Source organism: Cricetulus griseus, chromosome 4 (assembly GCF_003668045.3).
Source record: "Cricetulus griseus strain 17A/GY chromosome 4, alternate assembly CriGri-PICRH-1.0, whole genome shotgun sequence".
NCBI lineage: Eukaryota > Metazoa > Chordata > Mammalia > Rodentia > Cricetidae > Cricetulus > Cricetulus griseus.
This window is the reverse complement of record NC_048597.1, coordinates 141,563,016-141,577,098: the sequence shown is the minus strand read 5'-3', so window position 1 is coordinate 141,577,098 and position 14,083 is coordinate 141,563,016. Positions and strand designations below refer to the sequence as shown.

The 14,083-nt window shown below is 41.4% G+C and overlaps 1 protein-coding gene across 4 annotated transcripts in view; it reads left to right on the top strand.

Annotated features, from left to right (window-relative positions):
* The window catches only part of Ntm (neurotrimin), a 407,355-nt gene that overhangs the window by 286,498 nt on the left and 106,774 nt on the right, over positions 1-14,083 (top strand). For all 4 annotated transcript variants that reach the window (XM_027411728.2, XM_027411727.2, XM_027411726.2 and 1 more), the window contains exon 3: positions 4,218-4,343. In XM_027411728.2, the coding sequence (XP_027267529.1) occupies positions 4,218-4,343 (126 nt within the window). The remainder of the gene's footprint in view (positions 1-4,217; positions 4,344-14,083) is intronic.

Below are 14,083 nucleotides of genomic sequence, written 5' to 3'. Positions count from 1 at the left end.
GTAATACAGCCCCACTTTTATCTCAGTGCATGATTCTTTCTTGTTTGTTGCTATCCAGAGCACATACTAATGTAAAGTGAAGTCATCTCTGGCACTCCCAATCACTGTGGTCATCCCTCCTCCTAGCTCACAGCACTTATCACATACATCCTGCATTTCACAATCACACACAATTTTCTGGTACATTTTGCTTCATCCTCCAACTCAGTAGAATGTCTTGAATGCATTGTTTCCCCCAAACAAATTGTAAGAACATGGAGAACAAAACCATACTGGTATATTTTTGCAGTATAAAGTATGTATTCACAAGTACTTTGTGCCTTTTGGCACAACCTCTAAAGAAAAATCTCTTCTATAATGGTTGATTATATATAAGAAAAAAAAAGTCTCACTAATGGTGCTTTTCTTTCCTTTTTTTTTTCCGAGACAGGGTTTCTCTATGTAGCTTTGAAGCCTATCCTGGCACTTGCTCTGGAGACCAGGCTGCCCTTGAATTCACAGAGATCCGAATGCCTCTGCCTCCTGAGTACTGGGATTAAAGGCATGTGCCACCAATGCCCGGCTGTGCTTTTCTTATCTCACCCTTTTTGTTTAACAAACTTGTCTTCCTCTCCAACCCAGACTTGATAAACTTTTGCTCAGCCCCAAAAAGCTAACTTATTTGTCACATGTCCTAAAAGGGTCATGCAATACTAAGCTACAGTCAAGTTTAGGCATCTGACTTCTATGCTCCCATAGAGTTTGATGAATCCTTCTGTGTCACAATACATTAAAGTTTGGATTCCTCTGTCTGTTTTATATCTTTAGATTACATTATCCTTATGTACACAGACATTATGTTCTTAGTGCTTAGCACAATGCTGGCATATGGAAAGTGACTCGTGAATATTGACAAGAGAATGAATGAATGGATGGATGAATGAATAAATTCTAGCAGAAAAGCAATCTTGGTATGGTTCTAACAACCTGCATTAAGGGAAGTAAGGTACAGAAAGTATCCATGGAAACTGTGAAACGCAGAGAGCCTATCTCTTACTTTCCCAAGTCTGTTTTATGAGCAGGAATTAGCAAATATCATAGTGTTTCCTTGCCAGCTCAAGTTAATTTTTCAGTGAGGTGCTGTGGATAGCACTCAAGTCCTCATGTCAAGGTTGTGCTCTGAGCCTCTAATCTTAAATTCGACAGTATGATATAAGTTTCCACCTAGAAAGTGATCCTTTCCACCAAAGAGCATCTGCACACATTGATTTAGCTCTCATCACTTGGTTGTGCTTGTTGTCACCTGAGCCCCATACCAAGGCATGGCTTCTTCTTTGGCTCCATCCAGGGCAGTGTACCTCCTTCAAGCTCTGCTGTTAGGCTAGCTAGAAGAGGTGGCAAGCACTTCTCCATTGCCTTCATGAGTTGGATACTTTCCAGTTGTAAATGATAGGGGTGGGGGAGGAGACAATTCTCGATGATTCTTCCAAGCATGAGGTGTGATTGTCTCATTTAATATACTTACTGTGCTGACAGCTCTGGCCCACTCCACCTTCCATGCCACTTTGGGACTGTCCATTGTTCTCCAGTGTATGATTAGCAGATTAGCTATCATGTACGAAGCCAGGAAAATGAACTCCCAGTCAGCCTTGCAAAGCAAGAATAATTCATTACCCAGCCTGATTTCCACTTAAAATGTACTTTACGTACACTTCCAACTACAACCCCTAAATCATCCTGTGTCCACAAAGTCCATCATTTTTTATTTTATTGCATGGCATTGGCATGACATAATCCCTTGCAGAGAATCTTGGAGTGCTTTACAGATCAATAAATTACTTACCTGCACCATTTAAGTAATGTCTGAAGGCCAGCATAGACACTCTGCAGGCAGCCTGTGTTCCAAGAAGCAAGCAAGGCTATGTGAGTGCACAATCTGAGCAGGCACATGTCTTGGGCTGAGTTCACCAGAAGGAAATGCTGCAGTTAATGTTCTGTGGGTAAAATACATCAGAGATTTTACATCTGCAAGAGTTCTACAGAACTGTAGAACTAAGAGAATTTACAAATTTATATGTCAAGGAGTCATCAAATCAGATGCTTAGTCACTACCATATCAATTGCCTTTCTATCCTGACATGCACACTCTGACTTTTAATTATCAACTGCAAATTACAGTGTTAGACTTTAAATATTGGAGATTGCGGAGCAGTGAGTCTCTCATCCCACTGCTTTACTTCTGTCTTATTATTTCAAATTTCTTTTTTCTTTTTAATTCTAAATAAAAACCACACTTTGTGCTGAACAATGGAATATAAAAGATCAGATGTATGATTTTAGACATCTACTATTTGGGAGGAAAGGTTTACACAATGTACAAAACTTTACAGCAGATAGTAAACGCTTAAATATTAGGAGGTCAGTACTTCTTAATTTAATGGAAGGAGTTAGACAGCAGCAGCTTCTCTGCTTCATAAGAGACTTGAGCTACTCCAGGTGGGGGAGGGTGGGGACAGACATTGGGAAGGTGTTAAAACATCATCACAAGTGTCAGGAATTAATGTGCAGGAATTCACACACACACATGCACACACACACACACACACACACACACACACACACACACACACGCAAATAAAAAAAAAAACTCTTTCCCTGAAAGTCAATGGAGATTTAAGTCTAAAAATGATCAAATTTGTTTACTGTATGAAACACACTGTATGCATGAAAACATAAAATTAAATGATGAAAAAGGCTCCTTTTAAAGACCTTATATTGAAATAGAAGGGGTAGAAATTCATCCACTCAGGTTACTATTAGAGAGAAGCTGCTGAGCACACACAGCAGCCACAAGTACGATAACAGGACAAAACACAGCACATGCTTGGGAGCCATGAGTGTACCACATGGGTGGAGTGCAGGTCATGAATTGGAGAAGATGATGGAGAAGGGAGACCAAGGAAGAAGGCTGGAAGGAGATACTTCCATCATATCCCTTTCCCAGAGGAAATGGTCCAGCATGACTATGGATGCTATAAATACCTGTTGGACTTCTACTGTAGATACCTATATGGGGAAGGTATGGTTTGGGTTCAGATTGACAGAAGAATGAATGGATGAGTGAATGAGTGAGTCCAAGTGAAGAGGTATAATGTAGTGGGATAAATCTATGTATGATTAGACTTTGAAAGCTCAATAAATGACATTGTCACTTCAATTTCTTGAAGTACAGACTATTTGACAGATTAGACAAATGAGGGGCCATGTGGAGAATCCAATATCATGTTGTCTATGGTAAGGGTGACAGTGCAGAAGTGGGTTCAGATGAATAGCAAAAATGAGCCTTGCCATAGGTTCCAGTGTGAGATAGAGTACATAAGCCAGTGCTTGACCAGGCTGTAGCTCTGTAAAGTACAGAGGGAAGAGCACAGTACCATAAGCCTCCAAAGGGAAGCCAGGCTCCAAAAGAGAAGCCAAGGAAGCAAATGCCTCCCCAACTTCAGGCATTTGGGGGACAGCCCCCCTTCGCAGGAGAGGAGTCAAGTGAGCATAGCTCAATGATAAGAGTGTCAAAACTTCTGTGTCTACTATGTTCAGGAAACCTAGGTGAAGAAGCAGAACTGAATTTGAGTTGTTAAGGGGAATGTGTATATTGTAAAAAAAAAATGACAAGGAAGAATATAGATCCTCCATGTGGCCAGAAATGTCATAGTGTGTTGGGGACAAAGCAAGGGTGAGTGGATGTTGGGGCCTCTAGAGATGGCTGGAGGAAGTTAGTTGATGCCCAATTCTGAATGTCCCTCTGTGCTAGTCTAGAAAACCTGATTATGTCAGGTAGGCAAAAGGGAGAATCCAAACTGTTTAGGCAGATATGTGCTATGTTAAGAACTGCATTACATAAAGCTGCCTCTGAAGTCAATGAGAATGACTCATGGACCTGTGTTGGAGGTATGTGTGGTGGGGGTGGTGGTGTAAGGGGAGATAAAAGGTATAGTTGGGAGTTACTGCAGCATTGCAGTGGAGCTGGTTTCACTCTGGACTTTGTATTTAATTTGGAAGCTGAATTTAAGGTAAGAATTTTTTTTCCTTCTTAAGGTAATTCTTCTAATTTCTCATGTTTTCCAAGTGTAGTCCATATGTTCCAATCTTTCAAAGCTTCTGTCACCTTCTACTTTAAGACAATGAAAAGAGTTGTCAGCAGGATTTTTATGTTCCTTCTACCTGTTTTGTCTCCACAGTATCTCCCAAAATTGTAGAGATTTCTTCAGATATCTCCATTAATGAAGGGAACAACATCAGCCTCACTTGCATAGCCACAGGTAGACCGGAGCCTACAGTAACCTGGAGACATATTTCTCCCAAAGGTAAGAGCATCAGCTCATGAGAAATAATAAGAATCTTGTTTGATAAGGGTGGGAGGTTCTGGTACTGGCTGCTGAGTCCAAAGGGCTCTAAGCTTCTGGTAGTATGAAATCACTCATGACTCTGTAGATATGATTGTTCTATGCACAGTGGCCTTAGCTTTGACAGTCTCAGAAGGTGTACCTGAATATATGTTTGTAATCTTCTGGAGATTAATTCTGCTTGAGTCTGAGTGAAATAGTGGTGAAGATGTTCTGTGTGAACTTGTCCCACTGAGAGTGATGATGGAAGTGCTGTGTTGGTGACATTGTCCAGCTGGTATTTAAAGAGATAGGAAATACAAATACATAATGACAGATGAGAGCTCTAAATGCCATATTCCAAAACAAGAAATTTCCCTGGTCTGTGCTTTGCCAAAAATCTGGTCATTAGCTGTTTTTGTGGTTTTGCTGTTGTTTTTCTCTGATATTTCCTAAATAACAAATATCACATAATATGTGGCTGCATTGCAAAATTTATGTTGCCAAAATGTTCAGATGTTTTGAAGAACAAACCAAGTGATTTGTGCTTTGAACCTTTAGGATTTGACAAGCTACATTAAGGTAGCTTTTATTTGTTATCAAGGAATATAATATTACTTCATTCACTCCCAAATATTTGTAGAAAGTGTAATCATACAGGCTGTTCTAGGCACTGGGTGAATTAGCCATAACCCCAAACTAACACATTTCTGTTCTTGTGAATATATTCTCATGGGCAGATGACTGTATAACAAGTACTGGTTAAGGTTGAGAAAACTGAGTAGTATACATCGATTAATGACAAGGAGTTTAGTCAAGAAATAGTAACACTTGAGCAAAGGCGTTGATAGACAGCCTCAGATCTGTTGCTGATCATTGGCTGATGTATATAATTACATATGAATTTATGCATATGCATATTTATGAGTATGTGTGGACCCATGAAGGCAAGTATATTGCTATGTAGGGCAAGGTTAAGGATTCCAAAGGCAGCCTTCTGGAGGTTTTTGTGCTTGGTCTAGGCTGTGTGCCCTCACAGTAGGAGAGTGATGTGAAGAAAAGTTATTAGGGGTGCTCTTGTGATCAACTTCTGTAGGTGGAAAGGGAAGGAGGCAAATTTGGGTGGAAGGAGATGATGAGTCATGATGTGGTCCTTGGAAACCTTTCACATGTCTGTGTAGGATTCCTGAAGTACAATGTCTCTTCTATTCTGTCTTCTACTAAGATCATTGGGTGGGCCATTTTCATCAACATAGTACTTCATTGTTGGGTGTAGGCTGTCCCCAAAGGGCCATACCCACTGAGCCAGGCAAGCTGTTTTAACAAGCGAATTCCCAGAAGGTCCCAATAATGGAGAACTGCCTGTTTCCAGCATGTCCTTCACTGGAACCTGAGGCCCCCACCCTAAAGGTGGCAGTACCTCCATAATCACCTTTTAAAAATCAGTGTTGGACTATAACAACCTCAAATATGGAATTTCCTCTCAGACAGTGCCAGTGCACTATGACAGATGGTCTCAGAGTTGTGACATGTTCAATTGTATTTGTCCTGAACTCCAGGGAGATGTTTGGTCATCATTCCTGATGTTACCCCGTGAAGAAAGGGATGAGAGAGAATTTTCTGCATTTAAGCCAGTCTCTCCTTTTGAAATGACCTTCTGTGTGGACTGGCTCAAATCCAGAAGGACACCTCAGCTGAACAGGAGACCATTCATTAGTGATGGAAAGTGGAACTGGGACACTTTTAAAAGCGGGATACCTAAACCCACCGGTATTTCGAGTCTACATACCCCATTCATCACAGCTTAATGTCACTGAGTCCCTAGTGCTATCAGATGCTGGGCCAGTCTGCCTTTCCATACTGCAGAACATTTATCACTATGTAGACTTCCTTTACGTTCCAAGAAACTCTGTCTCTAGTTTGATGCCCCTTCTCAGTCCCATCCCTAGCCACTCTGCTCTTTGTCACTGTATTGATGTTTTATGGCCTTTCACCTCCAGATACCTTCTGTTATCCAATCCTTTTATGTCCATGTCTCCCCTACACTTTTTGGTTCTCCCATTTTTCTCACTATCTCTTAAATATCTCTGCCATGTTTTTACTTTATACTCACTGTTCTCTCCTTCTCTCCACCCCTCTCTTCCTCCTCCACTTTTATTTGATGCTGTTTCAGCTGTGTTTTGGGGGTCCTTTGTTCCTCCTTTTGTGCCAGTGGAGTTAATTCACTTCCCTAGGAGATTTTCACTTGAGACAGGGCCAGATGCTGCCACTTTCCTGAGGTTTTAGCTGCTATGGAAACAGAAGATGTATCAAGGGGAGAGGAGCAGGCTGATCAGAATCTACCTGCAGATTAGAGTAATTTAGGTGAACCGCTTTGTCCAGATCTGGGGCCCAGATTAGCTGTCCCACTTTCGAACTGATGAGATATTCGGAGCTGTAGCTAATCACCTTGAGACTCACTGGGAACCAGTGTCCCCAGTGATGATTATTTGGAGATCAGAGATGTCATTGAGCTGTTGTAAAATCTGAGCTGAAGCTGGAGACCCTTAGCAGTCAGGCCTTCATCTGTACTCACTAAATGTTTCCAAGAAGGTGCTTATTTTAAATAAACCAAGACAGGCTTGGGGCTCCTGAGAGAATGATGTGCACCTTTGCTGAGTCTCCAAAGGCAGTGAGCAGTTGTCATCATTTGTCCCAGTGGTAAAGACAGATCGTGTCTCAGTCAAATTATTTTTACATAGACATGAAACTCTCCCCAAAGAACAGCTGATCCAGGCACTTGGGGCAACCTGATGACTTCATTGCATTTTCTCCTTCTAGACTGATCTTCTGGTTTTGTGCAATTTTGAAAATGCCTAGTTTTGTTTATCAGAAGCCATCCAGTGCAACTCACCTCTTTAGAATGACTACTTCCAAAAAATAAAAAATAAAAAATGAATGACTACTTCCAGCCAGAGAAATCTGTGTGGAAAGGAAATACACAAATGTGGACCATTCTTTCAGCAAGGCCTCGCCATGCTGATATAGTAGTGGATGTCTGGTGGATAAAAGGGTCAAGATGCCTGTCTAGGCCATTCATCAGGTAGAAGAAATGCCAGATGCCCACAGGCAGGATAGAAAGTAATAAGGGCTTCCCAAGCTGCCTTTTGGCAGGCCACATTTTGTGCAAAGTTGTTTTTCCTATGTTATTTATAGTGGCTTGCCTTTTCTATTTTCTTCTCATGACTTACCACTCTTGGAATTCAAGTGCACAGTTTTCTGGATACCTGTTCTTACTTGGCACATGTTTTCGGGAAATGCACTTATTGTGTATATTTGCGTGGGCCCTGATCTTCTCAGGAGGAAATGTTTCCATTTCCTGACCTCACAAGAAAGAGATGCAGCTAACTCCATACAAGCCCAAGCCAAAGTCCTTAGGAGGGTCAGTCTGTGCACATGCAGCATCAGGGAAACCAGGATCTCATCCATGGCTGCTCCCTACTCAGCAGTCTGGGTTTGTCCTTTGTCTTTACCTAGGCCTGAAAGAATGGACTTTAAAACTGCCCCATCCCTGAGTTTTCTCTAGTATTCAGAAATAGGTTCTCTTTCAATATATCCTGAAAATTCCCGAAGTAGGCCCACTCTTCACAGAAATGTGTTCTCACAGTCCCAGCACCAGATCTCATTGAGGTGTCATAGGGTAAGAGAATCATCTAGGATTCCTATACAGTCACATGCCTGGCAGCCTACCATAAACTCAGGTAAATATGTGAGTCCAACCAGGAATCTGTGAACATTTTACACCTTTGGAACCAAGAACTATTGAGCACCTGATAGAATGGTGCCTACTTTCACCAGCTTTCTTCCACTAAAACTCTTGGGTAGTTTGTTATATCCTCATCTAAGACACCCAAAGAGTATCCCCACACTAAGACAAAGACTTGAGATGAGACAAAGGCATTGGGGAAATCCATAGAGCAGAGATTTCCCACATCAGGTTCACTTGTATCATTTCCATCTCAAAAGTTCCTTGAGATCAGGGTCTGTGTGTGTCTCACTTCTTTTGCATCTTCACCATATGTACAGTGCCTGGGACCTATATACAACTCAGAGTATACTGTTGGTTTGATGTATAGCACTACTGTTTTCCATTGCTCTAAAGGATCATGTCTCTTCTTCTAGTGCAATGCTCGAGGCTTACTCTTGAGAGGTTTTCTCCACTGTAATGTGTACAGTGGTGATCTGCCATCTTCCCCAGATAGAGCCATTGTTGAAGCTCCAGGACATTTTTGCTAGCCTTCCCCCACTCTCTCAGGCTTTCATGAAACCACTCCAAGGAACCAGCTGTATTGGGAGGTTCAACTTAGGCTGAAAGCAGAGGCCCTTCTTCAATCTCACTTTCACAGAAGTTGAGAAAGCTCATAGTGGCTTTGATGTTGGGATTTCTGATTCACTCTAAGGTCCTTCATGCCCATCACTCTGCTGAGATGTGTTTTTCTGAAACATGTTCTTCATCTTATCCTTGTGGGACAGCCTGAGCCTTCTACCAGGTACTGCTTTCAACCTTCTTGTATGTGGCTCCTAAGTAGTTTCCTAAAGTAAAAAGGACAGAGGAATATATATATGAAAACGTGCTGGTCCTCTCAAATTGAGAAAAACAAAAGCAGTTAATTAGTGGGTAAAAGAAAATTATTATTTTAAATCCATCCCTCTTTCCTGTTCTTCCCATTCTCCATCTCCTTATTCTTGGTGTGTAAATAGAAGTAGGCAGGACAACCAACATTCATCTCAGGGTTACATAAAGATATGGGGGTAGAATGAGAGCAGAAGTATCTCCATTGAGTTTAAAATAAAGCAAGCCTCTTAATGCAACATATAGTGGATACCTCTACATGACTTCTGCATCTGAGTCAACCGCCTTTCCTGTAGTCATCCTTTCCTTCCTGTGCTCCAAGAACCCTAGTGGACTACTGGTAGTCCTTATTTCTCAAAAAAATTTAAGTCAACAAGCTGATGAAACCAAAGTAGCCCTTAGCATGGGTTCTTATCCTTGCCAGTGTCCTGAGCCACACACCCACTACCATTTCTAGACCACTGGCTTGCCTGGTTTCCCATTTGTCATCACTGACAAAGCCTCCTCCCCAGGCAAGCAGGACACTGATGCATTAATTGGCACTGGGGGTATCACAGCTTGAGTTCAACCAGAGCTGGCAGGCTCTATGACTGTGTGACAGCTCTGTGAAAAAGTGTCAGGAGTGGAGCTCTGGCAAGCCATCGGCTGACTGCAGCACCCTGGCACTAATGAGTAGCCTGTCAGCACCAGCATCAGGGCTTGTGTGGCATGGGGATCATTAGGATGGCAGACAAAAAAGTTCCCAGCAGAGAAGAGCTGAGGGAGGGAGCTAAAGGCATCACCTTATTCGGACATGGCACCCACCCAGCATGAAAGGGTGTTGGGGGGGGAATGACTCTATACCATGCTTCTGGGCTACTCCTGGTTGAATAACCTTGATTTTAATCAGCATACCATGTAAATCTTTCCTGTAGTGACTGAAAGGAATAGTTAGTGATTAGCTTTCCAGTAATGGCTGTACCAGAAAGCCATAAAGTAACCCAAATCTCTGGGAAAGAATGACGAGAGAGAAGAGGCGAATTGGTGTTTAGTCTTCTTGCTACTTGTCAGGACAGCGTCCTGCCTGGGGGATCTGCTGAGAGCGGCCAGGCTTCTGTCTGTCTCCTCTTGAGAATCAGAATCTAGGGAAGTAATTAGAAGAAGTAGGCTTTGTCTGTGACTTTGTCCCAAAAGTGGGTATGGAGATGCCTTGGGCATCTATTCCATGTATCTGCTTCCTGAGGGCAAGTGTGAGGTACACTATACCTTGTGCATCTTACAGTGGGCTCTTTGGATATGTAGGCAGACACTTTGTGGAGTATCTTCTCCTTCTCTGAGGCTTTGGCTATACAAGATGAATTCATTTCTATAAAAGAATGGGTTAGCTGTCTGAGACAACTTTCACTTGCAATGGACAGATCCAGCCAGAGAGAAGTTGTCACTTACTTTTCAGTTGCTGGGCACTGGCCACCATATCTAAAGGTGTACTTCTTTCTTCCATTATTTCCTGTTTCTTGGAATGATACATAGAGTTTTCATGACCTGGCCATCCCTGTAGTACATACAGCATTGTCAAACCAACAGCAAAGACAAGTCAGCACACATGGGAAGTCCTCTAAGTAACTCGTGCTGCCTTTCTTTCCTTAGATCACCCTTTTACTCAAAAGTCCTATTCTTGCTTCAAGACCAAGATACCAGTTTGAAAGCCTCTAATACACTCCTGAGTCAGGGTATATCCCTTTCTTTGGGATTCTAAAGCACTTTTCCAAAGAGGGATGATGGCTTTTCACCAGTCACCCAAAAGGACGGACATTCTAAGTAATCTAAGAGATCACGGAGTCCAAGAGCAGTCCTTACTTATGTCATTCTGCTTCATTTCTAATGCCCGCCCCAGTGGCAGTGTGAGAAATAGTGAAGTGAGGGAGTATTCAGTGCTGACAATACAATCTGGCATGAATGTACATGCCTACAATCCCAGTAACGTGGGAGGCAGAAGCTGGAAGATCACCACAATGTTGGGGCAAGCCTGGTTGACATAGTGAGTTTCAAGCTAGCTAGGGATATTTTTGAAGTGAAACTCTGCCTCAAACAAAAGCAAAAGTAAAATTAAATTTTTTGATACCATTTAAAGTAAAACAAAATATCAGTGACTAAGGAGGAATACATCAGAATCTCATGTTTTGTGTCATTTAAATTCTTTTATTATTGCATTATTGTGTGTGTGTATGAGTGAGAGTGAAAGTCTCTCTGTCTCTGTCTCTGTCTCTCTCTCTCTCTCTCTCTCTCTCTCTCTCTCGTCTGTCTCTGTGTGTGTGTGTGTGTGTGTGTGTGTGTGTGTGTGTGTGTGCATGTTCCATTGGCCAAAGGGCAACTTGGGGAGTCAGTTAACTTCACTGACTACATCTCACGTTGTCAAGCTTTGTGGCAAGCTCTGCTTAAATACTGAACTATCTCATAGGCCCAAAATATTGAGAATGTACCCTCATCTTCATGGTTATAAGATTTTTCCCCCATTATCAAGGTTAGAACTTAGAACTCATGTATGCTGGACCACCACTACTGAACTGCATCTCTCAGTCCTCTTTGCATCATTTTTGAATGATGACTATATCTGGATTTCCAAGTCAACTAGAGAGGTATCTAAGAAAAGGTTCTGTCCCCTCCCCTGATATGTACCCAAACCATCAAGTCTTAAGACTATTACTCTTGGGAAATAGAGATAACGATACACTGCCAACATGGTTGGCACAGATGTACCAATGTAAACTACCTGTCTCCATCACAACATATAATATCATCAATGCTCTAGTTAGCCAACACATAATATTATAAGCGCCCTGTGGTTGGCCAACTTATAATATCATAAATACCCTATGGTTAACTCCCATGTCCTTGCATAGCCCCTTCTTCAGTACTTTGTCTCATGACACAGGAACAGAGGGGTAGAACATTCAAATTTCTTCTCTAAAAAGTGGAATTATTCAATTGTTAAAATGGATAATATTTAAAAGTAATTAATTGACATTCTCTTCATGCTTCATCACTTTCCAATAAACATGGATCCTTAGTCAAAGTGCCCTTGATACCCTAAGTAGTTCCTCCAGAAAGACCAGGAAATTACTGAGGAAACAGATATTATAGTGGTCAATGCTGACCAGAGAAGAAAAAAAAAAATGTGTCATTAGAGGAGACTTGTTCAAAGCAGTATGGAATAGACAGTATTGGTTCTGACGCATAAAAACAGTCATATGCTGTGATGAAATCAAACCATGGCACAACCTCATCTGTAGGGGAAAGTGATCCAGAAACTCATTCATCAAATTGTTTATTCAAGGTGGGGAAAAATGAAGGGAGATATTTACAGATTACTCTTTAACTCCATAATTCTTCAACTATAAATTTACAAGCAGACAGACACAGTTAGAGTAAAGTTTGCCACTGTCAATAAGGGTTTTTGTAAGTTTAATATATATGGTCTGATGTAAAGCAATCTTATCTGTGGAACTATCTACTTCAAAGAGATGGAAAATCATAAAAAGACTAGTGGAGAAATTAATGAGTTCAGTGTGCCCGGATTGAGAACATATGCAATCACGCCTCAGTCTAGAAACCAAGGGCAGAAGTGCACACCACAGGCGCTGTTTGTGGTTTTACCCAATTATTTAAAAACCCTTGAAAAATGTTGTAGAATCAGATGTCTGCTGAATTCAGACACCGCTAACAGCGCACTCCCCCATGCTCTCCTGAGTCTTTGGCTATTTGTGCTGGTGCTTGGTGACCGTTACTAAGCAGATCTGTTTTTGATGGAACAAATAAAGAAACAAAAGCAAGGAGATTGAATCATCTTGTCCACAAATGCCAATCAGCATGGCTCAGTAAGATGAGAAGTCTCCTTTAAAGGAAGGCCCCTATAGGCAGGAGGACCATTTCTGAATAGACTCACATGACAATCAGCACCAGTTAGGGCATGAAAAGGATCTCATTAGACCAACTGGGGCTTAGGAATTGTTGGTTAGGATTCACCAAGCACTGGCAATTCCAGTGTCCTTTGCATTAGGTGTACAGTGTACAGTACATGTACACAGTGCTGATTTTGTACAATTGTCCTCCCTAATCAGTGGCCTCACTTTCTTTGGTTTGGGTTATCTGCAGTCAACTGTGATTTGAATATATTGATGGAAAACTCCAAAAATAAACAAGTGTGGGTGTAAAATTGGCTACCATTTTGAGTAGTATGACAATGGATAAACCTCATGCCATCCAGATTTGTTCTGCCTGTAACATAAATCTTTTCTTTGTCAAACATAGTCATGTATAAACTACCTGGCCATTTGTCACTCAGCAGCCCTCTAGCTGCAAGATCAACTGTAGTGGTGTCACTGTTCTTATGTACAAGTAAGATGGTCAATTACAGCCTACCTTGACCTAACAATTTATGTGTCACCCGCCCCACTTTGTCCCATCACACATCGTCTTACATCATTGTTGTGTGAGTTGAGCACAAAACAGGAAGATGTTTTGAGAAAGTAGATGTTCTCTTTTTGTTATGATTTTTGTTACAGTGTGCCATTAAAGTGGCTCTACTTCATTATCATTTGATCTATTATTCTACCTAATTAATAAATTAAGCTTTGTCATAGGTATATGTGTATAGGTATATGTGTGAAACCTATATAACATAGGGTTCAAAGCAGTCCATGTCTTCAGGCATCATCTGGGGATCTTGTATTGCATCTCCGGTGGATTATGGAGGGCCAGTTGGGAATTTTGAATCTTTTTTTGCCCTCCAATGACTAGGATTTTTTTCCTAGAGTCCATATAACAGACAGACTTTCCATCATTCAATACTAACAATTACTAGCAGTTTATGGAAACTTAAAAATGTGCTAGGCTTGCTTCTAACCATTTACACATGGTGTCTGTTTTTTATGACAACAGTGAGAGACAGGTTTTATTATTAGCCTACTCCACTGAAAGAAAGCATATTATCTTTTCTCATTTAAATGAAGCTTTTGAAGGTCAAAACAAGTGGGACAAAGTCAGCAGCCCTACGTTGGTTGAATTCAGTGCAAGGCAGCTTCTTTCCAAATTACAGACATTGGACTAACTGGTTCTCATAGTAAACCTTAGA